The 25683-nt window shown below is 29.2% G+C and overlaps 1 protein-coding gene across 1 annotated transcript in view; it reads left to right on the plus strand.

The window, feature by feature from the left end:
- The first annotated feature begins 2514 nt into the window (after positions 1-2514).
- LOC126743654 (uncharacterized) overlaps positions 2515-25683 on the plus strand; it is a 116016-nt gene continuing 92847 nt past the window's right edge. The window contains exon 1 of the mRNA XM_050450851.1: positions 2515-2768. Coding sequence (XP_050306808.1) covers positions 2708-2768 — 61 coding nt within the window. The 5' untranslated portion in view covers positions 2515-2707. The remainder of the gene's footprint in view (positions 2769-25683) is intronic.

The following is a 25683-nucleotide window of genomic DNA, read 5'->3' on the forward strand; positions in this document are numbered from 1 at the left end:
TAAAAAGATATAAAAGAAAAGATCTTAAAGGTCCAAAGAAACCAAATATTTTATTGCTCAATTTTAATGTCCTACGAATCATTTTTTTTATTAACCTTTTTTTTTATTAATGAAACTCTAGGACCACAATGAGAAAGACAAGAGTACAATAAATTTAGAGATTTCAAAATTTGATTGTAATAACCCTGAGCCCATATCCCTTAATCAGATCTCTAAAGTAATCAAACCAACCAGATCCCTTTAAAATATACTTTTAAGTGTAAAATAGCAATATTTTAAAACATATTTAAATAAACATATAAGAAACAAACATTTTTTCAATATGTTGGGCGCCAAATAATTTTTTTATTAAATTATTAACGAGTAATCTAATACAAATTATAAATGTGACTGATCAAGTAACAAAAGAAGAACACAAGAAAATGTAATAATTAAAAAAACTACTAAGAGAGAATAACCAAACGAGATTAATAGCCAAGAGAGGCTTTAAATATCAATAAAAACACTGAGTGCTATAGATTTGTTCAAAAATTGACTATAACAATCCCGAGAGTCGTTCGTCTGTTAACTTATTGCTGTGAGCGCTTGAGTATATTCGAGTAGACCCGTTCATTGACGTGATTATTTTAGGATTGTTACAACCTACGTAACTGTGTATTTTGTTGTATAATTTACTTGGGTGAACCAGGACTATGGTTTTTAGATTAAACTTTGATTTATGTATTTCTGTAAAAACGCGAGATTTTCATAATTAGCCATATTTCATTGTTTAAGTCAGGATCAAAAACAAATATGTCAAGCATTAGGCCGATCTCAATACTAAGAGCACAAGTAAAGTTTTTGAAAAACTTGGTTAACCCTTTTTCTTAACTTAAATATAAATTATTATCTCCAAATCAGTTTGACTCCCAAGAAAATATATCGATAGAGGACGCTTTGTCTAAACTTACAACGACTTTGCCTAATGCTCTAGATAAAGGTGGTAAAACACTTGTGTTTTCATTGATTTTTCATAAAAAGTGGCTAAAAATATTAAAAAATTCAAGGCTAAGAGGCGTTGCTTTGAAATTTTTGAGAAGTTATTTTAGTAAATGCAAACAATGCATCAAGATTAAAAACAACATCAGCAGTGAGCAAACTGTCGAGAATGAAATTCTCCAGGGAACAGTCCTCGGACCGCTATTATATTTTATTTATATAAATAACTTGTTTGATCTAAATTCGCTTGGCGAAATAGTTTGGTTTGCAGATGATTCTGCAATAATATATAGGGGACTAGAATTACAAAAAATATCGCCGGACATTAAAACTGAGCAATGAGTTACTTGGTTTCATTGGAACATTTCTAGGAGCATTTTTAGATTAGGTCACTCAATACTTCTATTGATTATTAAAGTCTCTCTTCTCTAAAAATTTTTTGTTACTTAAGCAAATGCATTTAATAGTAGTGTAGAAGTCCATAGCAAAGGAACTATAAAGGTTACGCAAGGTTGTCGTTCTCCCCACAATAAAGTGCAAAAAAATCCTTAAACGAATATATTATGTATTTCGGTTATTCTAATAGCCATTATCAGATGCAGAACTATATAAAACACATCACAAAAGCCTTAAAATTCGGATGTATTTATGGCAACCTTAAGTTACATTGATAATTTGTATTAGACAATCGTTAATAAATAAAGAAATAATTTTGGCGCCCAACACATATTTTAAAAACAATGTTAATTGTATATTTAATAAGATGTTGAAACTGATTAAAATTTTTAAATGGATTGGTAAATATTTTTTAACCGTTAACAAAAAAAAACAAATTTTATGCCTTTTGGTAATTACTCAGACTCTCGTCCACAATACCAAAAAATAAATGTTAACTATATGTGCAAAGTATTTAGATTCGACAATATAAAAATCGTGATACATTAAGCCCTATTACTAATGGTTTTAAAACTAGACAAAACGTCGAAACCGGCCTCCTTTCTAAAACTGAAACATCTATGTCTCAACATCATTTCCTTTACATAAGTTCTTATCTGCACAAGAAACTTCCACCCAATCTAAAGTCTATAAATTCTTTATCTGGTGATTAGGTGATCGATGTGCGGAAAATTAAAAAGGAGTTCATTAGGTTAAGTTAGGTAAGACCAGATTAAAATTTTATCGCAATATACTTTTTAGAATCAAAAATAATGAGGTAATATGATAACTTTTTTTTAATACTCTTTTTAGCATTACCTCTAATTAGATGGTGCTAATTTGGTGTCAGTACTGTGTTTATTTATATATTTTTATTGTCATAAATAAATATTCATTAAAATATAAAAATAATAAAAAAGCAAATTTTTTATTGGTAAAGTTTCTCTTTTGTACTGTCATTCAGTAATTCGCTTCTTTTTTTCCACCAATATTTTGAACCAACAAAATTAAATTATTCACTCGTAGTTCCCCAAATCCCACTCCATAATAAATTTACCATGTATGCGTCATATTTTGACCAGTTTCTTCCACAAATTTAGCCCATCGTGCGGTAGCGGCGGGTTATCCGTGCCATGCGATAGACCGCATCCGCATTACAACTGGTGCCGCGTCCACGGTTAAAGTTTCACCCCCGCGAGTTTCCGCCCGAGACTTTGCGTATCTATGGAAACTTTTCTCTTAACTTAACTGAGAACGACGACGACGACGACGACGACGGGCCGTTGTTGTCACCATGTGTTGGTACAATATATGGGTCTTTGACTTTTGGAAGATCGTGTTTGTCATTTTAGTCGGTAAGTGTATTTTGTTTAAAAATTATTATAATTATAAATTAGAATATTTAAGACGAAAATATTGCCATATTAACTGTGTGGGTTTCAAATTCATGGTACTAAATACTGTTTTTTTTTTAATCTTCGGCAGCCCCTTAGCATGTTTCGTTTAAAAGTTAAAAAAAAACTAGATTCTTGGACATGAATTTAAGAATTCCACACCTTAACAATTTTTAAATTTTGGTAAAAGACTTTCCAAAAAATTGAAAATTTCGATTTTTTAAAAATTAATTTGATTATTCCATTTCATGTCAAAATTTGTTTATAATCTTGGTACTATTTCAGCTATTTGTAAACTTGTAAGTTCTTTTACAGATTTTGTAAAATTTAGGGATATTAGTTAAGAAGCTCTTAAAAAGTTAAGATCGTCGCATTTAACAAAACAGTAGTAACCAATTTGACATTTTTGTTATGCAGTATTCACACCGACCAGGAAAGTGAATTTTTAAAATTCAATTTAAACTAGCTGGAATATTTCATGCCTCGATAATAAAACGTTATAATGTCAAAAGTAATAAAAATGAAAAAATACTGAATATCCGAAATAATCCTCTAAATATTTAGCACTAGAATATGCAAATTATTTAAAAAATTATCCTAAAAGAATAAAAAAATTTGAATTTCATATTTGAGATGGGTTTCAGCACTTAAGTGGATATTATTTTTGTGTAATTGCATTTAAAACAAATTTAAGAGTGTTAATTTGTCACGTCGATATATGTAAAATGCAGTAACAAATTAGATACTTTTGACTTATTAACAATTAATAATTTTCACTTTGAAGCTGGATATTGATTAGAAAACTTACTTAGTTTATCTTCAATTTCCTGTCAGAGACTTAAGAGAGCTTAGACAAATATTTCAGACTTTTTAACTGCCTCAGACTCATCTGTAAAACTATCAAAACGGTGAATCCTTGATTCATTTAGCCCCATCTTCAATTGCCTAAAAGAGATTTGAGACTATTCCTGATTGCCTCAGATTCATCTCGAAAAGTCTTAAAATAGTGAGTCTTTGACTGACTCAGCTCATCTTCAATTACCTGAAAGAGAATTGAACGTACTTAGTGACTAGTCCCGGAATTCTAATTGCTAAATTTCTCTCTAAATAGTAAGTCTTTTACATATTCGACTTATCTTTAATTGCCTAAAATAGGATTAAGAGTATTTAGAAAACTAGCCCAGGCATTCCTACTACTTCAGATTTATCTCTAAAAGCACCAAAACAATGAATCTTCGGCTCGTTCAGCTCATCTGTATTTGCTTCAAAGAGGGGTAAGAAGATTTCCAGGTAATTCAATTGCCTCAGCCATCTCTCAAATGTTTAAGATAGAGCTTCAATTTTGTGTAAGAGTATTAAAAATACTTAGAAGAATATTCCATGCATTCTTATTGCCTCAGATTCCTCTGTAGAACTCGCAGAAGAAATGGCAAGTCCTTGATTTACGTAGTACCATCTTGAATCGCCTGGAAGAGATTTGTGACTACTCAGAATACTAGTCCAGGCATTTCAAATACCTCAGATAGATTCATCTCTAAAAGTTTCAAAATAGTGAGCCTTTGATTGACTCAGCTTATATTTAAGTGCCTGAAAGAGAATTGAGCATACTCATAGAAGCAGCAACAGCAGTACCTCTAACCTAATTTTCCATGATACCTCCCATGATTGCAGGAAAGAAACAAAAAATGGCTTAAATTCTTTAGACGCCTCAATTATCTGGAAGAAGTGAAATATGGATATCTGGAAGAAATAAAGTGTGACTTTAATTGTCTGGAAGAAAAAAAATGGCTGCCTGAAGTAAAGACAAAACTGCTTCAATGGCCAAAAAGAAACAGAGCTTCCTTACGTATTTGCTTGTTTTCAAAAAATTCTCTTGCTCGGTTGTCTTGCCATATTTCAGAAAACTTCTTATTTCAATCCTTACCAACCTCTCAAGGAATTTGCTTAGTCTGATTTTGAATATATTTTTATCAACAAATTCTGGAAGAGAGTTCGATGTACTTTCAACTTACTGGTGAGGAATGGTTTCCTTAGCAGGATTACAAATTTTCTTGTATAGAGTTTTTTGGAGTGTCCTTTATTCCTGCTTGTGCTTGGTAATTTAAATCTTACCTTTAGAGCTTCATCATAGTTGCTCTGGATAATTTTATAAGTTTCTATGAGGCATTATCTTTACCTTCTTTTTTTCAGAGGTATTAAATTGAATAGCTTTAAGCTAACTGTTTAAAGCTATTCAATAGATTCACCTGTAGTTGTTCGGAAGAAGAGTAAGAAGTCTGTTCTAGGTATTTCAACTGTCTCAGATTCGTCTTTCAAATATTTAGGATAGTAAGCCCTTGACTTATTGAGTTTATTTTTAATTTTATGTAAGAGGTAGAATTTTATGTAGGGTTTTACAGATTCCTCTGTAAAACCCTATAAACGGTGACTCCTTAATTTATTTAGCCGCATCTTCAATTACCTGGAAGAGATTTGAGACTACTGAGAATAGTAGTCTAGGCGTTCCAATTGCCTCACATTCATCTCTAAAAGTCTTAAAATAGTGAGCCTTTGACTGACTCAGTTAGCTGAAAAAAGATTAAGAGGGTTTATGAGATTAGTCCAGGCATTCCTACTACCTTTTAACTCATTTAGCTCATCTGTATTTGTTTGGAAGAAGAGTAAGAAGTCGGTTCCAGGTATTTTAATTGCGTCAGATTCACATATTTAAGACAGTAAATAGTTAAAGGATACATGAGTACAATTGCTATTTTTTACTTCTTAGCTGAATAGTTTTTAAGAGAGATCCAGGATTTTTATTTTATATATTAAAAAAAATAGGCATTGTTAGAAATAGGTGTACTTTACTTAAAAAAAATAGACACATGACAAAAATTTACAAGTTTGACTTTTTGCTAAATAAATCAAAATTCATTAGAAAAATAGATAACAAAATAATTTTTCTTATAAATTGTAAGAATAAAAAATATTATTTCTAAAAATATATAAGGCACTGAAATTTTATATTAAAAAAAATTATTTAGTTGCCTAAAAAAATATTCATTTTATCTATTTGAAGCTGAAGAACCCTTTAGAAAGAAAAATTATGCAAAACTTTTATTTTATATATTTCAAACGTTTTTTACTATTTCCAAAAGGATATGTAACTATAGCGGCAAATGATATTTTATAAATAATGTCTTTATTATACCAACATGTACAAAGGCGCAATCTAGCCTAGAGCTAATCAACTATAAAAAATCAAAATTTTATTTCGACCAATAAATGATCATTTTTTGCTAAATAAATTAAAATTTTTTCGGAAAATAAATGACAAAATATATTTTTTTTAAATAATTATAAGGATAATAGATATTGTTTCCAAAATTACACCAGACACTGAGATTTTATATTAAAAAACATTTAATTTAATAATATTTATAACCTTGCCTGAAAAGTTAATAATTTTGTCTATTTAAAATGAAAGATTACTTGAGGAAAAAAATCATATGCTGTGAGATGCAATTTTGATTAAATATAAAAGTGAATTTAGTGTGTTTATTTTATTTTTATTTTATAAATTGGATGGGCCCTATACATATATAAAAAAATATAGATTTTCAAAAATATTTGTAACTCAGGTAGATAATGCTTTATACATATTTATAATAATAAAATTTTGGATTCTTGACCAAAAAATAACCATTTTTGACCCCAAAACCACATAACCTCTTAAGAACAGAAATGTCCACTGACTTTTATTTGATAAATTAAAAGAGCTTTAGAGACCCTTTTTTGGAATATATTATATAATTTTACTATAAACCAAGATATTATTTTTTTTTAAATAAAAGTTTAGAACCAAAAAATTACAATTTTTGCTGCTTTACAAAAACCTGATTTTATAATTTTTTTTTAGAATTACCATCTTACTTCAAAAAAAAAGCAGAAAACTTCTGATTTCAGCTAAACTATTTTCCTTAATTGTCTCCTGAAACCTTCACCGTACCCACCACAACCCTCCCGTAATATTCACCACATAATAATTCTTTTAAAAGATATTTAATCATGCGTTTAATTAGCATCATTTAGGAATGAAATATGATTCCTATGGGATTAGAAGGAGCCAGAATGGGTTTGTTTGCAATTTGTTAATTAAGGGCTATAAGCGTTACTAAGTAACAAATGTGGGTAGTTTCAATATAAAAGGTGGGTTTTAAGCGTTTTTTTCCATTGACATTACAAACATTTATAAAAATTATCATAAAATAAACTACTGCCTTATATTATCACGTGTCAAATATAAACGAGCAACAAATTATGTACAAAGAAAACATGGCGTGACCGAATGAAGATAAAAACAGCGTTATGCTATGACAAAACGTGTATTTTCTGCTATTCGGGAAAGGAGGGAAAATGGAATTTAAAAAAAAATATAGATGAATAAGTGATTTTAAATCTTTTTTTGCATAAAAGTGTTATGCACCTTTAGGGCTTTTGCCAGCCGAAAATAAATCATCTCGGTGGCGAAAATTGTTTTTGTGCAATGTTTTGACTGCCGTTGCTGCAGGGTCGTGAACTTATTTATAATTAGAATTTTTAGTTTTTATTTTGATACTGGATTACCCTAGGCCTTTATTTTACTAGTTAAAAGGGCATTAAATTTTCTTTTTATACCTTAACTTTTTTTAAATTATAAAAATTATCCTGGTCGTGAAGAAGTATTTAGAAGGAACACTGATCCTGCATTTCAATTTTACTCTAAAGAAATGAACTTTAGACACTTGACACATATTAACATTTATAATTTAGAGATTTATCTTTAAAATCAGTGCTGAAATAAATATTATATCCTGGATCTAGGATAGCTCTAATTTTTTTTCTAAAATCACTGTTTAGATTAATAAATTTTAAAATATTTACTTTACTTTTTTAAAATTACCATTGAGTTATTTATTTTATTGTATTTATGATGATTAATTGACTAGAATTGTATAAACTATTAATCCTAATTTTTGATAAACTCTAGCATATTTTTTTTTAAAAACATAAAAAAAATAAAAAAAAACAAATGTATGATTTGTAGGAAAAATACTTTATCAAAACTACGTATGCTGGTAAAAAACATTTTTTATTTATTTTGCATCGAGAAATTTTTAAAATCATTGTACCAATAATAATGTTTGAATGCTTTATAGTATACAGTCAAACTGTAGGCCAAAAACTTCATATAAACGGAAAACTTGGCCGAAGGCGGAATAAGCGTCGACGAAGTATAACATAACAATTAATTCTTTGCCCTATAAAAATAATAAAAAAGAAATCCTAAAAAATCAATAAATAATTAATTTATTGATACGTGTAGCAATACGTTGATGACAGCAAATCATTAATATTTTTGAGTTGACACCGGTAGAAAGCCATTCTTAATCTTTAAATCTTTTCAAGGTTTTTGACTTTGCCATTTAGATCTAGTTCGAGAAAAATGTTGCCTGAATGAAAAATAAAAAAAAAACTGTTTTTGAAATGCTTCCTCCATTGCTTCATATCATACCTTTCGAGATACAAGCTGAGTCAAATTATCAAAATCATAACTTATAATTGAAGCTTTATTTAATGCATTTAGAACATCTTTGCTGAACCAACCCGTTTTGAGTGGTATCAAAATAAATATTTTAAAAATGTTTAAATTTTCTTTTAAGTATAAAATAATTTTTTTGTTAGTTGATATATATAAGTACACATGTTCTTTTAAGAGCTATAACTTTGCTTTTTAAACAAAAATTGTATCAAATTTTCCTGAGAAGTTATCGAATAAAAACTGTTTTTTCGGAAGATTGTCGTCTTTTTTCACCCCTTAATACAATCTTATGACTTTGATCCCGTAAAGTAAAATGCAGCTCTAATTTTTCTAAAAATTGTAAACATCCGCAACCAACCTCAATCATCCTCTAAAAAAAAGCCTCACCCCTAAGAGGATAAAACTTCAGATTCAGTATGTGCAACACCTATATAATTAACTGACAATTTTGAGTTTTTTAATATATAGTTTAACTGTACTATTAAAACCGAAATAGAAAAAAACGCGGGTAGACGAGTATTTAAAGCAGGTTTGGCACTAATGTTATAGCACCTAATTCTAAAACTGTATTATAAGTTAGGGCAGCTAAACCGGCAAGCTTTTCAAATCTTTTTTATATAGGTTCAAGAATTAATAAAAATCTTAAAATTACTTTTGTACATGTAAGAAAAAATATTTTATAAAATCTAAGCCAGTAAGACAATAAAATATTTCTAAATCTATAAGGGAAAATATTTATTTTGTTAGTTCCGAATACATGATTCTTGAAATTTATCTTCTTCGGGTTGCTACAAACAACAAAAACAAAGCAAAAGATAAATATATATTTACCTGGTTCCAAGTAGATACATTGTTAAAATCACTTCTGAGATAACAATTTTATCAAATTCGATCCCGATGACATTTAATTTCGGTCAACGTCGATTTTAAATTCTTGTAATAAAAATGAGGAAATATACAGGGTGTTTCAGAACTATGGGATCAAACTTCTAGGGGTTGTTCAGTGCAACAGTAGAATCCATTTGAGTATAGGAACCCATGTCCGGTAATGTGTCACTACGCCACTACGGCCCTAAGACGCGTTTAAATTTAGAAAAAAATATTAATTACCTAAATAGGATCTGATGCATTTATTTTTACCTTTTATATATGATACCATCACAACAATTGTTCAAAATGTCTTCCTCTAACCTCAATACACCGATTTAAATGCCGCACATGATTTCGGCGGACTACACTAAAAATTTGATCCTCGTTTTGAATGATTTCAAATGCTGCTGTTATTCGTTCAACTAAGTCTAGCTCTGATTCTACCTCCAGTAGAACGTAGACTAAAGACTTTACATGTCCCCACAAGAAAAAATCGAGCGACGTTAAATCGGGTGACCTAGGAGGCCAAGAAACGGCTCCACCTCTGGCAATCCAACGGTGCCCAAACCGCTGAGCCAAATACTCGCGTACTTGTATAGCAAAGTGAGCCGGCGCTCCACCATGCTGAAACCACATTTGCTGTCTAACGTTTAGTGGAACATTTTCAAGGAATTCTGGGAGAACTTCCTCCAAGAAACACAGATAAATAGGTCCTGTTAACCGTTCCAGTAGAAGGTATGGCCCAATTAAATAATCATCAACAATGCCTGCCCATACGTTGACAGACCAACGATTCTGATGTTTTCTTGGAAAAATTGCATAAGGATTTTCTTCGTCCCAAACATGGGTATTCCTACTTTTAAAAATACCGTCTCTTGTAAAAGAGGCTTCATCGGTCCACAAAACATATCGTAAAAAATTTGGTTGTGCAATGATGTGATCCAGAAGCCATCGACAAAATTGAACTCTAGGGTGATAATCGGCTGCAGTCATACCTTGAACTTTCTGGAAGTGGTAAGGATGGAGTTGTTGCTCGTGTAGTACCCGCCAGACAGAAGCGTTACTCGTATTCATATTTTTTTTCCATATAGTTTGATCCCATAGTTCTGAAACACCTTGTAGTTTGGTTGATTGCTTGAAATATATTTATGTTATTAGATCGTGTTGTTTGTAGAGCCTATATTTTTTGTCAATGTCAAAAAACAAACAAAAATCAAAAAACTTTACAAACAACCCACCTACAAACAAATTACACCTGAATAGGTGTAGTAAAGACAATAAAAATAAATAAAATTGCGAAAAATTAGATTTTGAAAGGCTGCCATTTTGCTATGGGTAGAAGGAATGACTTAATATTCTAAGAACATAAAGCATTCATTGGGAGATTTCAAACGATGTATCGCATTATCTCCCTTTGTATTTAATTTTATTTTTCAAAATGGCGTCCCTCCGCCATTTCAAATTTTTATATAAACGCATTTAAAAGATAAGAAGGGGCCCCACTGTATAAAAATACCTTGGTTTTTAAGATTTGTCGTATATTAACCATTTTTCAAGACGATGGCATTGAAATCAGATTTGTCTGGACAAAAGGACATTGTGGTATCTTCGGTAATGCACAAGTAGTTAAAATCGCAAAAAATGCAGTTAGTTGTGATAAACATAGTATCTGGTTTATTATTTTATGACACATATCCAATCAAGAGGCTTAGGTATAATCTTTGGAACATTTCTTATCGTAATTATGCAAGCCAAAATTTAAATAAGTACACTTTGAACTCGGTGCTTAACGATATATTCATTTTCAAGGACTTAATTGTTATATAACCCTTTTTCGAATGATAATGAGATATGGTAAACTTAAGGACATTCTCAAAAAGATGGGATTTACAGAAGACGAAATCACATTTATAGAATAGTTATCACTTTTATTAAAATGTATTAGAGGGTATTATATTCTCTTGTTATCTATATATATTATATCCTTTTATCCTGATCGATTGTTCTTAGTTTGTTAAATAATTAAGTCGCCTATATAGACCACTATGGCATGAAGTGTGTGATCCTGTTTTTTATGTTTTAAAGTATCGAGGTGTTTATTTTTCAATTCATAGTTTTGAGATTTTAAGGATTTATTAGTTAATTTTAGTGGCTGTACGCGCTATGTGCAAGGCCAATCGAACCAAAAAAATCCATCCTGTAGGTCGTAATCGGAGCAATTTCGGATTAAGGTAAGTTGCTTTAAATCGGCCTATTTTAATCTCAATAATAAATATGTGGTGAGAGCGTACAAATTAAGAAATTGGATTTGTATTATTAATAAGGTATGGGATAGTTGTCTGGAGTTGTTTGTGCTCTACACCACTTAAGCATTGTACAAAGTTACATATTCAAAATATTAAACAAGAAACAGGTTTTATCCAAACCAATATGTTATATCTAAAGGAAACTTTTTATGTGAGGTCGATGTATGTTTCGGAGGTCACACATCTTTATTTAAAAGAACGGGGGACTTCACACATATATTGCCTTTAGTTATGAAACCAGAAATAGAACCAAAGAATACATGGAGTAACACAAACGATAATCTAAAATATTTTAATTATTTGGAACCAAACATTTTTAATATTTCACCAGTGGAAATTAGAAATAAAAAGAAATATTTAAAGGGATAAGTAGAAAATTTATATATTTATCATAAAAAGCACAAGTTTGCTAAATTGTCTAGAGTTTTTTGTTTCAATTTTCTTAATTAAAACTCTTGTAATTATTACTTTTTTCTTAAACTGCAGCCATTGCAAAGGTCTTAAGCCGCCTAGCTTTTTATTTTTATTTCAAACCTTATGGCGACACTCATCCAGATAGTTAATAATTATTGAAATTAATTTTTTTTTTGTAATAGATACACAGATAATCAATGTGGTAGCGATACAGGGTGTACTGTATTCTCCAAATAAATAAATAAATAAATGTGAGACTTTTTATTACCCTGTACTTCAGAGACCAAGGTGACACAGGCAGTAAGGGGTTGAGTAGTAAGGGTTATATCCTACCATTAAAACAAAAATGTTTTTAACAACAAAATAGTTTCATTTATATGTTTATGCCATGAAATCCCTTTTTAGTAATGTGTCTCCTTACTCCTAGATACACATCCTAACATGACCCTTTGACTCAATAACCACAAGCAACTACTCGTTAAGACAAAATCTCCATAATTAAATATTTCCGTTTTCAATTCCCCGTACGATCCTTTTTCGTGAAGCTAAATCAAATTTCACATTTCCCACAATTTACGTGCGCTCCGACAAACATTTGACTGCAGTAGTAGTGTGCCTGTGGATGTTCAATAAAAGCGGGAACTCTGCGGCCGCTTCTCCTACTACCACCACTATTAATATTACTTAATCAGAGCTCGCGTGGGACCTGTCGCAGTGGCACATCCCTGTTGAGCTTCGCTAATATTTTATCCTCATAGGCCATGCCGTTCCTGTGGTTACTGGTAATGGGGCATAAAAACCGTTGTTTCATGTATAAAGTTTCATTATTATAAATTCGGGGATTCATTCATATCATTTTATTTTGTTTGTTCTTTTATGACGTTGCTTATTGTAAAGTTGTTCAGGTTTGTTTCCCTATAGGGTGGTAAATTAATGTTGCCTCGGGCATATAATTGTTTTTGTTTTTTAAATTGATTTAGTTTTGCATAAGGGCTTAGCTTAATTATTAAAGCTTAAAATATATTTTATACTAACTCTTGAGGATAGATCCTAAAAATAATACACAACCAGCAGCTAAAAAATTAGAACCAATTTATTTAATATTCCTTCGTCTGTTGCTTTTTTTTTGGAAAATTCAATTTCAAAAAATTGCTTGTTCATCGGCTAAAATATTAATCTCAGCAGTGATTTTAAGGGTCATTGATCCAGCACCAGTGAAAATACTGTTTGGTACAGTAGATACCTGAAATATTTATCTCCGCATTAGTTTAATTATTCTCAGAACCAGTAAACAAAGAGGTTTTTATCGGCTTTTTTTTTGGATAATTAAGAAAGAAATATATAAAAGAATACGAATTTTGTTTTTAGAGTTTTCTCTAGTTTCATGAATTTCTAGATTTTAAAATAAAATGCTTTAACATTTTTTAGTTTTTTAGAGCTTTCTGCAGTATTATGCATTTTCAGAATTCCTTGGAAATTTAATTAAAATTAAAAGTTAAAATTGCAGAATTAGTTAAGAAATTCCCATTAAAAAAATGTTTTTATTCCATTAAGCTTATATTCTGAGAATATATCTAAAATTCTGAAAAATTCAAATTATATATTATATATCAAATTATATGTTCAATGCAATAGTTCGACCTCACCTTGAGTATGCAGCTATAAAATGGTTACCTCAAGAAAAGGTTCATTGTAAAAACATTGAAAAAGTTTAGAAGCGATTTTTAAGGTATCTTTATGTAAAATAATATAATATGTATCCATATATGGTGTCTTACAGAAGTATCTTGACTAATTTCAACACAGAATCTTTAAGTCAAAGGAGAGATGCTCAGTCTGTTATTTTTATATATAATATAGTGAACAACAAAAAATATAGTAATCTGAATTTAATTAATAGAATAGATTTTAATGTCCCCAAGGTAGCCCTTACACCTACAAACACTAAATTATTAACTCCTAAAGAAAAACTACTTAGTGTGGAATTAAATTAATTAGGATTATACTTTTTTGTTTCTTTTTAATAAATGCAAAAATTTGTGTCTTAAAAAACATTGAAACACACACATAATATGAGGTGTTTCATTTAATATTATGTGTAGCCTTTAGAGTATTTGGGACCTGATTATAGTAGGACCCAAAAACACAAAAGAATTTGTAAGATGGGTTTTTTAATATTGATTTCTTTTTATGTTGCTGTTTGTAGCAGACCTCTATGAGTAAGCATTTCGTATTCACCAATGTGCTTTTTAATGGAAACAATGCCACCAAATATATTCATATTCCTAAAGGTGAGTAATTACCCGTTTAAAAAGTTCAGTTACTAGGGACTGATTTAACTTTACGTAACATGATTCGAATAAAGAATTTCTGAGTTATTGTTACAGGATATATATTCCTCGCCTCAGACAACTAAACCATAATTTAAAATTAATTCGATAAGAGCTAAGTAAAGAGCTCAATGTCTGAAAAGCTAGTACATCTTTAAGTCAATATCTATCTATAACGTAGATGCAATGATCTTTCCATTTTAAATTTTCGTATTATTATACCAAGATATTTTATACTACTTACCTAATTGATACCTACCTTAGCGGTATAGAGTCGAAATTAGCTTGTATGTATTAAGGGATATTGAAATATGTATTAAGAGAAAGACAATTATTATTTAACAAGGTTCTTGTGAGAGTTAAGCTACGCTTCGCCATATCTCTTAACTTCATTTCATGTATTTTCTTCATCATAAATAATAGTAATGCAAGTATTGTGCACTGAGGTACTCTGTTTGAGATTCGCTCTTTCATGCTAGTGCTTTCGCCAATATTTATTATTATTTCTCTATTCGTGAGTATCAGCAAAAAAAATGGAACACCAAACCTCTCACTTTAATATTTTCCAGTCTCTCATGAGGTACTGTGTCGAAGGCGTTAGCTAGATCCAAAAGTAGATGCTCAAACCTTTTTTTATTTTAGATTGAATTGTTTACTAAAAAGGTTAGTTGATGAGTAGACAAGCCTGGACGAATAAATACTAATTTGTGATATAGGCATATAGTTTGATAATTCTGATTTCAAACCGTCTTTGTGAATAAAGAAACATAACCAGGTGTAAATATAATATTTATACTATGAGTAAGAGGCGTTTTTAGATATGAACCACAGATTTTTAGTGCATTTGCAGGCGAAAAATTTATATATTCTTAGCTCTCAAGTTCCGTGACAGGTGTAAGAAATATGCTATTATAAGTATTTGTTGGATTCTCATCAAAAGACTGAGTGGTTTACAGCGAGACGTTTACGAATAGTGAAGAAATATTTATTAAAAGCATTAGCTATGTCAATATTATTAGTTATTGGATTATTACTTTCAATAATTAAAATAAATTTATTATTGAAGTTACTTTGATTCGAGTTTGTTACTTCATTATTAATTTTCCAGGTTTATTATATTAAATTTATGTTTATTTATTAAATCTGAATAATAATTTTTGGAGGTTTAAGTTAAGTTAATTTGATCCAATATATCTTGTATTGTAACATTTGTTGTATAAGTACAGTATTGGCCTGCTTTTTATTAAGTGTCTTTTTAAGTATTCAAATTGAGTTTAATATTTCATACATTTGTTCCTCAAGGACATGCTTAATTTATTACACTTTTCATAGTTATTATTTGTATTTGTTTTTTATTAGTATATGTATTAATTTAACTTTTAAGGGCTCAACTAAAATCCATGCTTTTTTTCTTGTTTTTTTTAAATATGAATTAAAACTATTTAAGAGTTTTAAACTTTAATTTTTAATGTATATCCATCATTGATAATATTTTTTAAGATAAAGGATTTAACAGAAAATCAATTAAGGACTTTAATAAATATGTGGTCTATACATTACTGAGTCTTAAGTGAAATACATGGAGGGAATTAATATATTTAATATAACCATATTTTGAAAGAGTATTAACGTATTTAATAGTTTTTATACAGGGTGCTTATAAGAAATACGAAATTGGTTAATTTGAGGAAATATTTAGAATTTTTGGTGATGGTTGGCAAAAAATGAAATGTCGTAATAAAAATCTAAAAATACTTGAATGAAGAACAAAATTAGTGGCAATGCAAGAGTCCAAATTATTTTAAAATTGGATAAGAAATAAGCTCAGAAAAAAATAAAATCAATTTTTCAAAATTTCGGAACCATTCAGAATTTTGAAATTTTTTAAACAGGATACTGGCTTGGCTTGGCTGCTTAAAAATTCTCAACTTTGCCGTAATTTAACTATCTTTATATTTCTTATAGATTCTGATATCTCCATGATGAGGGTCGAATTTAAAATACCCTGTATAGAAGTTATTTAACATAAATATATGTCACTTGATATCTTAGAACATTGAAAGGCCTTTCAATGTTCTAAGCTTGATATTAATTTCCATTCAAGTCTTTTGAGTCAATATTTAAAAGTTAATATTTTTGAAGTGATTGTCAAAGGCATGTATAAAGTTTAGAGCATTTGTTGTTGGAGAACGATAAATGCAACTAATACCTACCTATGAGAAACAACTTTAAGTACATTTACTGAGTCTTGTGTAAACGCTTTACTATTTTTATATATACTAAAACACTATTATTTTGGTTATTATGAGATTCATTATATACTACATTATACCCACTTAGATTAAATTGGTCAATATAAGGTATACACTAGAGGTATACACTGTTTTCGACAACACAATCATGTGAATGATTCAAATCCCTTATATTTAAATGTACTATACTAAGACCCGAAAAAGAGAGTTTTACTTTAGATTTGTATCTGCGTTGATTTATAAATTGAAAGCAAGTATAATAAACTGTTATTATTTTATGATTTTTTTGAGAAGAAACAATTAATGATTAATTGATTTAAAAAAAATAAAATTTAACTGTTTCTGCATGAAATTTCAATTTCTCTCTTTCTTATTTGCAACTTATTTTCTTTAAATTTTATTAAAAAAAAACTGTATCATTGATCAACATTCTGATACCGAATTTTGACACCTTTTTTTCGCAGGGTAAGATATGCGATACCTCATAGATGTACGTTTTAATTGGGTTTGATATTTTTCGATTCAAGAGTAAACTACCGTTAGGACACTATTTATTCCAACTATTTATTCCAATTTATTCCTTACCAAGTTCCAATTTTGATAAATATTGATGCAGGGTGTTTCCTAAGACATTATTATTTTTGTTAATTTTTTTTAAGTACATACTTACGACGCCACTGAATAAACAACTGGTTTATATCAACAATCTTCTTAATTTTCAATAATTTCAATAATTTTCTTAATTTTCAATTCTTCTAATATTCGTGGACGGGTTAAACTTTATTTTTCATAAAACCCCACAGAAAAAAAATCCCGACTTAGGAGGCAATACTATAAAAGGACTATTGGGACCAATTAATTTATCTTGAAAATTTTCATTTTCATCTGGATCGGAGCGCTATCTAATTAAATATACAAATTGTCTCTATAATTTAATGGCAAATCATGAACAGCATCACAAAATTCATTTTGCAAAAAAACCAAAACTCTCGCACCGTTTAAAGTCGTATTGAAAATGAAGAGTACAATAATACGGTCTTTTAAAATAGAAGAATGAGACAAGCATGTGAACAAATTATTATACAAGAATTACGAAATGTTTGTTTATGAAGTACCAAAAATTTATAACAAATGCATTAAAAATTATGGTGGTTGGGTCATATATATTGGCTAAAAGACAATAAAGTTGCTTTTATCCAGTGGCGTCGTAAGTGTGTACTTATAGCCATACAACCTCCTTCAAAAAATTTTTGCATATAATTTTTGCCTCACTTTAACGATTTTTATTTTTATTTTTTAGATGAATGTTCACACATTCATATATAAATCCAAACTTAAAAATTAATTTTGAAAAAATGAAATGCGTCAAGCTATTATTTGACAAGCTATTCTAACTCTTATTTATTTACTCTATTATTCTGCTTGTTTATGTTTGAAAATCCCTAATAAATTTCCGCAGCCAACCGAAATTCTAAAAACTTTTCTAATATAAAACTGGAAGTTATAACAGCCCGCGGTTCTTCTGGAAAAAAGCCTTTAATGCCTGAAAAGATATTTGCTGCACCTGAGCGTCGTTTTCAAATTAAAAGCGCCGCTGCGATGGATTTAAAGTTTGAATAGCAACCAACGCGCCTTTAGGATAATCAGCTAAATTAAAATTATTTAATTATTCTGGCTAAATGTACACACACACACCTCTGGGCTCGGTATGTGCTTTAACGACGTAAATTCACTATTAGCAAAGCTTTAAGATTAAACGTAAAACAATATGGAAAAACTATAGATTGCGTTTTACATAATTTAAATTAGGACCTAAACACAGAAATGCATATTTAAAGCATGCTTGGGAACATGTCAAGAAGTTCCTTAAATAGACAAAAAGTTCTGTTCTTCTTAATTAGTAACTTTTATTTTTCTAAATATAAATACACGTTCCAGATAGCTTTTTTTACATATTTAATGGTGATAAAAGTATAGAAAATAATCAAATTATAAACGGTTAAATTTGGTTTTTAGTGTATTTTTTTTGCAATTAAAAAATCCACTCTAATGTCGATTATAATTGCACAGGCTAAATAAAAGAATAAAATCCTCATGCCCATTAAACGAATTGTTTTTACAACACAAACAAATTGTATAACAGCATTCTACTAATTTGAATGCCAGAAGTATTTTAGGTGGAAATGGAAATTATTTAAAGGGTTTTGAAATAAATTAAAATAAGGATGAAAGACATTTTAATAAAAAACGTTTTTTTTTTTCATTTTAAGTGAAATTAAAGAATTTTTTTATTAAGAAGTGAGAAATTGTAAAAAAAAAATAAATATAGTTCGAAATCTGAAATGTCTCAGTAATTAAATTCTATATAGTTTAACTTTAAAACAAGTATAAAAGCTTTTCTAACATTTCTCCTAATTTGAAATATCCTTATATAATAAACCAAATATAAGTTTATGTTACTGTCAAGGAGTGTAAATAATAGTTATTTATCAAGGGTGCAATAATTGGGATTTATACCCTGCAGCGTGAAAATTACATCGCAAGATGCTTTTACCGCCGCTGATAAAGTAATAAATCACGATGTCAGGAGAAACCCTTAAAAGAATAAAATATTGCGAAAAATTTTATTTCTCCCATATTATGGTCCATAGAATTCAATAACAAATATGACTACATTTATCAAAGCGTTATATGAGATTTTATTCTTGTTTTTTCATGCTTTTGGGGTAATAAAATATGCAGATTGAACGTTATCTTTTATATTGTTTTATTAAACGAAAAGTTTACATGATGATCCCTTGTATCGTAATTTTTTTTGAATACGATTTGGGTCTAATAAGGTTTAATGTTCCTTATCAAGGCTTGCCTCATAGTGTAACTTTGAATATTTATTCCACAGAAAGAATTAGTAAGTCTCTGGACAGGTCTTTGTTAAACAACTCAAATATTGATTTACCTATGAATCTATAGCATTTTATACTACACACACTGTTTTTGTAACTAATTCTATTAAACTGGACAAAATATAATTTTCTCTCCAACGTCTAATTTGTTCCTTAATGTTAATATCTTGATGCACCACAAAAATATAAATAAAAATGTTATTTATAAAATTGATGAAAAAACGTATCTGCACCTGGAAATTTTGAAAACCTACGAAATCTAATTCTTCAAAAGTTTTTTAACAAATTTAGGGAAAAAACATTGCGCTTTAAAATAGTCCCTAATCAAACAACTTCGTTAAATTACCTCGATTCTCCAGCCAACCAGACTTTCCGAATGAATTCAGCTTAATCAGCTAACTAAGCTAATAGTAAAATATTTAACTGCAAACAATTTAGTTTTAAAGAAGAATTCCTTAAAAATTTTAATTCAGTAAGTTTGGCTTGCTCGAAATTTTTACTCAGACGCATAATTTAAATGGACATGGCTGACATTTTATTATTTTAACGTGATATAGAAGGAATCTTAGGGGGTTTAAGGTGATATTTTTGCAAGGAATATTTCTTAAATTGAATTCATAAGCAAGATTTATTCGAAATTTCTAAAATTATTGTTCGTAAGTGCTTCAATGTCTCAAATATTTTTTCCTAATTTTTTTTATATTTTGACAGGATGGTTAAAGTTTCGGTTAGTGATATGTTGTTTTTATATACTATTTTCCCAAATTTTTACTAAAACTTAATGTTGTAAGTACAGCATTTTTGAATAGGAATAATTTTGAAAATAAAAACAGTATATAGATAAATTCTGTGTAAGGATTTTTTTCAATTTTGTTCACTCATGAACAACTTCTTACTACGAGCAGCGACTACATCTCAGCGACAGTAGCTCAACTTTACTGTAACAGCAACTTTGATCGACTCTAACAACTAAACTTTGACTGTGTGACTTTTTACCAGCTTGTTTTTCTTAGTGGGTGCAAAAGTGATCATTAAGTTCATATTTCATCAAGAAGGGATAACAAAAAGGGCCCAAGACTTAAGAGCCTAATAGTTTTATTAAAATTTATGGATTATAGCTATGTTCTTAGCGTTTAAAAGTTACCACTTAAAATTGATTATTTTATGATCTGCGGGAACCCTCTAGGGATCGATGGTGTCCCTAAAACTGTGAACATAAACCAAATAAAAATAAGTACATCTTGATGATAGAAAAGGGTGTTGTTGGGTTATTTCTTAACAAGATTTTTTCGAAGTTTCTGTCTCTTGGCTTTCTCGAGATTTTACCTCAGATGCTTAACTTAAATGTACATGGCTGACATTTTAATATTTTAACTTAAGAGAGAAGAAATCCTAGGAGGGTTTAAGGCGGCAAGAAATATTTCTTAAATTGCCACTTTGAAGAGAGGTTTTTCTTGCGGAATTTTACTTTTCTAAAATAATTTTTTCTAAGAGTTTCATTCAAGTCTATGTCTCAAATATATTTTCCTAAATTTTTATTATTTTGACAAACAAATATTTTTTGTACAACAATATTTAAATTAAAACTGTTTTCTTTTAAAACACTGTTTTTTCGAACTCTTACTAAAATTAATGTTGCCTTATTCTTTCAGTTTTGGTCAGTTTAAGTTTCAGTTTTGAATCTTCCAAGACTCTCAAGAGTTACTAAATTAAGAGGCAAAAAAACAACTTATTTTTGCACTTAAACGTAATTTTGTTACGATTTTTTAAAAAAGTTCACTATAGGATTTTTGGAGTTTTAAGAAAAACAGTCTATAGATAGATATCTGTGTAAGGATTTTTCTATTTTTTTAGAAAATCTATTTTTTTTCTAATTACTGTAAAATGTTATGTATTTTGCTCCGAAGTTTAATTGATATTTAAAGAACAAAACAATAAAAACATGTTTTAAATTTTTTTGGATCTTAAGTTATGAGCATGATGATGCTTCGTAGGATCTCAATTAAATTTTCCGTAAGATCTTGCAAATAAGACTTTATTAATCATATCCATTTAAGTTATGCATCGGAAACAATATTTTTTAAATTAAAATGTGCCCAAGACCTGCCGTTTATTCAACGAGCATTTTCACACATTTTTATTAATTTACAAAATGCATGAATCGTAATAAGAATATTAAGTCATATGCATTTTTAAGACTCACTAGACTAAATTAAATCGCTTAGATTGTCTGGGGAAAAATTGAAATTTAGTCTAAAAATCTGAATCACATGTATGAAACATTACTTTCAATATCAGGACAAAACCTAAAATGACCTCAAACGCTTTGAAAAATGCAAGAAAATAACTCTAAAAGTCTAAAAGACATTAACTATGACTTCGACTGCTTTGACGACAGAATGATTTCAGCAGAAAATATAAAATGGGCTTCGAATTCTATTTAATATTTTGTTTTTTATTTCATAAGAATAATCCTATTAGTTTTTAAGATATTGGGTTTTAAAACGAGTGGTTACATTTTAAACTTCACTTTTAGGCACCACTTCTTAAAAGCAGTGATATTTTAGAACGTTAACAACGTTTTTGGGGAACATTCTTCTTAATATTCCGTTTTTTATTTTATCGGAATATTCCCATTAGTTTTTTTTAGTTTTTCTTTCTCATGAATTTTTCAAGAATTAAAGATAAACTAATCATAATTATTAAAATTAAAATATCTTCTCTAATATTTTCCTTAAGTTTTGGTTAACTTTTAACTTTCGAAATTTTGTTTAAATTTTTCTAAACTTAATTTTCTCATAAAATTTCTTATTTTTTATCATTTTTTTTCCAAAATCTAAGACATTAATTAATTAGGGTTGAAAATTAAGTAAATAAAGAGTTTCTGAAGTAAATGAAAATTTTTCCTAAGAAAGACAACTTTGATAAAAAAAACTCTTACTCCTAACATAGAAAATAATAAAACAAATATATTTTTTTATGAAATAACAAAGCAAATATATTAGTGTTCATGTGATATAAATAGGAAAAACGCATTTGTTTTCTCAGTTTCTTTTATTATCTATATTATATTTTTAAATTTTCCTAAGTTATTACATCTAGGAAATTCGTTTCTTCCAGGTATTGAAACCGATGCCTGTTTATTTACATATATTCCAGAACTTGAGTAATTTTTCCATTTTATTCTTTTACCTTTGCTTTCTTTTGTAACTTCCAGGCCTTTGAAAAAGTTCAGTCTAGGGAAAACTTGAAAATGGCTTAGAGAACATTTAATTGCATAAAAACAGAATGACTTCAAATGCTTTATGAGAATTGAATTTTAGGAAGACATTTTAAATACTTTCAAATGCGTGCCAAGAATTCTATTACAGAAAAGAATCAAATGGCTTCAAATGCCTAAAAATGTCTTCAGAGAATTCATTTTCAAAAAAAAGAATTTCAACAAATTTAATTTCAGGAATAAAAATTAATTTCAAGAAGAAATTTAAAATGCCTTCAAATGCCTGCAAAGAACTCTATTTCAGAAAAAAAATAAAATGGATGCGAGTAGAATGAAATTAATTCCAGGAAAAAAAATTACAATAAAAATAGCTTTGAATGTAAAAACTATTTGAAATTTTCAAAAGACATCAAAAATATTTAAAAAACAACTTCAAATGCATGTGAAGAAATCAATTTCACAAAAAAATTAAGATGGACTTGAATTCCAGGAAAAAATTCAAAATTCCTTGGTATATCTGGATGCCACTTAAATCCAGCAAGATTGTCTGGAAAAAAATTAAAATTTAGTCTAAAAGTCTAAAGCCTATGTTTAAAAAAAATGACTTCAACTTAGAAAGTATCTCCAAGAGTCTTGAACACATTAACTATGGCTTTATCTGCCTTGACGGAATGACTTCAAACTCCCGTAGGAAATCTAAAATCGGCTTCGAATGCCTGGGCATGTGAAAAACTGCGAATGTCTGAAATAAAATGGAAAAAACCACAAAAAAAGACACTATCAACATGTAAGATGTCGTTGCATTCAGAAATGGGGCCATTTTCGGTCAAACCGGAAGTGAAACTCAACATATTAATATAAATTAAAACGATTTTTTCCTAGCCGTACCCTTAAATGTCATGTTATCTAAAATACGACATTAGAGATAATAATAATATATATGTACTTATGTATGACCTTAGTTTTACTATCAGGGTTAATAAAGCAACCTTTTTAGCCGCTCTTAAACGTTCAATTTACATAAAGTAACCCGTACTGCTTCCGCTAAAACAACAAATGAGCGTAATAACATTAGGTCATCCCTTGTGAGGTCAGACACACCGCGCCCTAAAACGAATCCAGGGAAATTCAACCATAATTGATGATAATTTTATGCAAGCCGCGAAAACACATAGCATATTATATGCAACATGTGTGAACCAGTCAGTTCTAATCTCTTTGAGGTGCGAAAGCCATTTCGAAAGTTTTAGTGGATTCGTACGCCATCTAGCGGACTCGGTGAGCATTTACTTTCAAAAGTCGATAGTCTGTAGAAAAATCGTTTGCGGTCAGGAGGGGAAAATGAAAATCGATAATCGTACTTGTTCGATTTTTTTGTTTTAAGTAATCGATTGAATTTTCTATAAAATCTTGCCAATAAGAATTTATCGATTATATCCAATTAAGTTATGCACTACAGGAGACAATATTTTTTAATTAAAATGTGCCCAAGAGCTGCTATTTTTTTATCAAGCATTTTTATACATTTTTATTAATTATAGAATGCATGAATCGGTGTAATCAAAATTTAATTATTATAAAGGGTATTTCAATAAGAGGTTTTTATTTGCCACTATTGTTATCTCAAACTTGGTTTCTGTTATGAGTTTTTGTTTCATCGGGGAATTTGGTAAAATTTTATAAATGAAGCGCTATACAGGTTATTTCATAAGTGTGGATTCCGGCTATAATTCGAGAACTGTCAATCTGACATCATTCGAATGTTCGTTCTTTCAGTTCGAAATTTGACTATTAGAGGGTGTAATTAAAAGGTCAAAATTCAATTTTAATTTTGTCCGGAAAATTTTAGCATAATTAGAAACCTTGGAGTATTTTCCATTATTTTGGTCAAAGACTCATTGGCGTATCGGCCTTCATAAAGTAGGAATAGCTAGTGAAAGTGTAATTGTTTAAATGTTCAATTAAGCTGTTTAATTTGAGTCTTTTTTCAAGGTTAAATGCAAGTACTTTCAAATATTGTATCCAGTATTACGCGAAAGTTTTTAGTAAAATTGGTAGCAGGCGTCATTTGAATTAAATACTGATGCCTTGATTTTTCCACAGAAAATTTAATGGCATGGTATAATTTTGATAGCAGAATCAAAAAGCAAATTAAATTTACTGGAAAAAAAACCGCAGACCAATCTTTACTTTTTGATTTATTACCGCAATAAGAATTTTTGACGGCTATGTCAATTAGCATTAATAATTATTGAGTGAAATTATTTCTTTTGTTTACTTGGCACCTCCCTTCGCCCTTTATCTAGGCATCGGATTAATCTAAATTATGTAAGAATAGTAACATTTCTAAAATTTTTGAAAAAGATAATTTAATTTAAACATTATAATCCTAATCTGAATACAAATATATGAGGATAACTATCGGCAGGTTTCCATGGATATAAACACATGTAATTGCAAATAATAATTTTTGACAGTTATGCATTGTTCTAATTCAAACGCATTATTTTAATTCGTTTTCGTTGTTGTATTTTTGTGGTGTATTCTTATTGTTAAAATGATTCAAGGGTTAAACTAGTGTGGCCTACGTATCCTAAATCGCTCAAGTTAATGCACGTCCATTTAAAAAAATTTCTCTCAATGATTTTTGATATAATTAAATTTTAATAAACATTTGGCTGTTGAATGGTTTTGAGTTATTACCAAGATTTTTCTTCAACAATTTTCTTTCAGGTAATAGTTAAGATCCCCTTTATAAAATTCGAGGTTTGGTAAATAAATAAAGTCAGTTTTGATACTTCTTCTAGCGCCTTTTCTAACCCTTCAAGATATTATTTAATAGAAATTTTAAAAAAAAGTCGCAAGGGACTAGATCTGGCGAATATGGTGAGCAAGAATAATTTTTTCATTGATTTCATATTTTTATCTGTTGTTGAAGTGCTAGAACGTCCATGGTGATTATCATTGGTTTCTTCTCGACTTTCTTCAAGTTCAGATTGATTGGAGTGAGTTGAATAAACC

Source organism: Anthonomus grandis, chromosome 13 (genome assembly GCF_022605725.1).
Source record: "Anthonomus grandis grandis chromosome 13, icAntGran1.3, whole genome shotgun sequence".
Taxonomy (NCBI): Eukaryota; Metazoa; Arthropoda; class Insecta; order Coleoptera; family Curculionidae; genus Anthonomus; species Anthonomus grandis.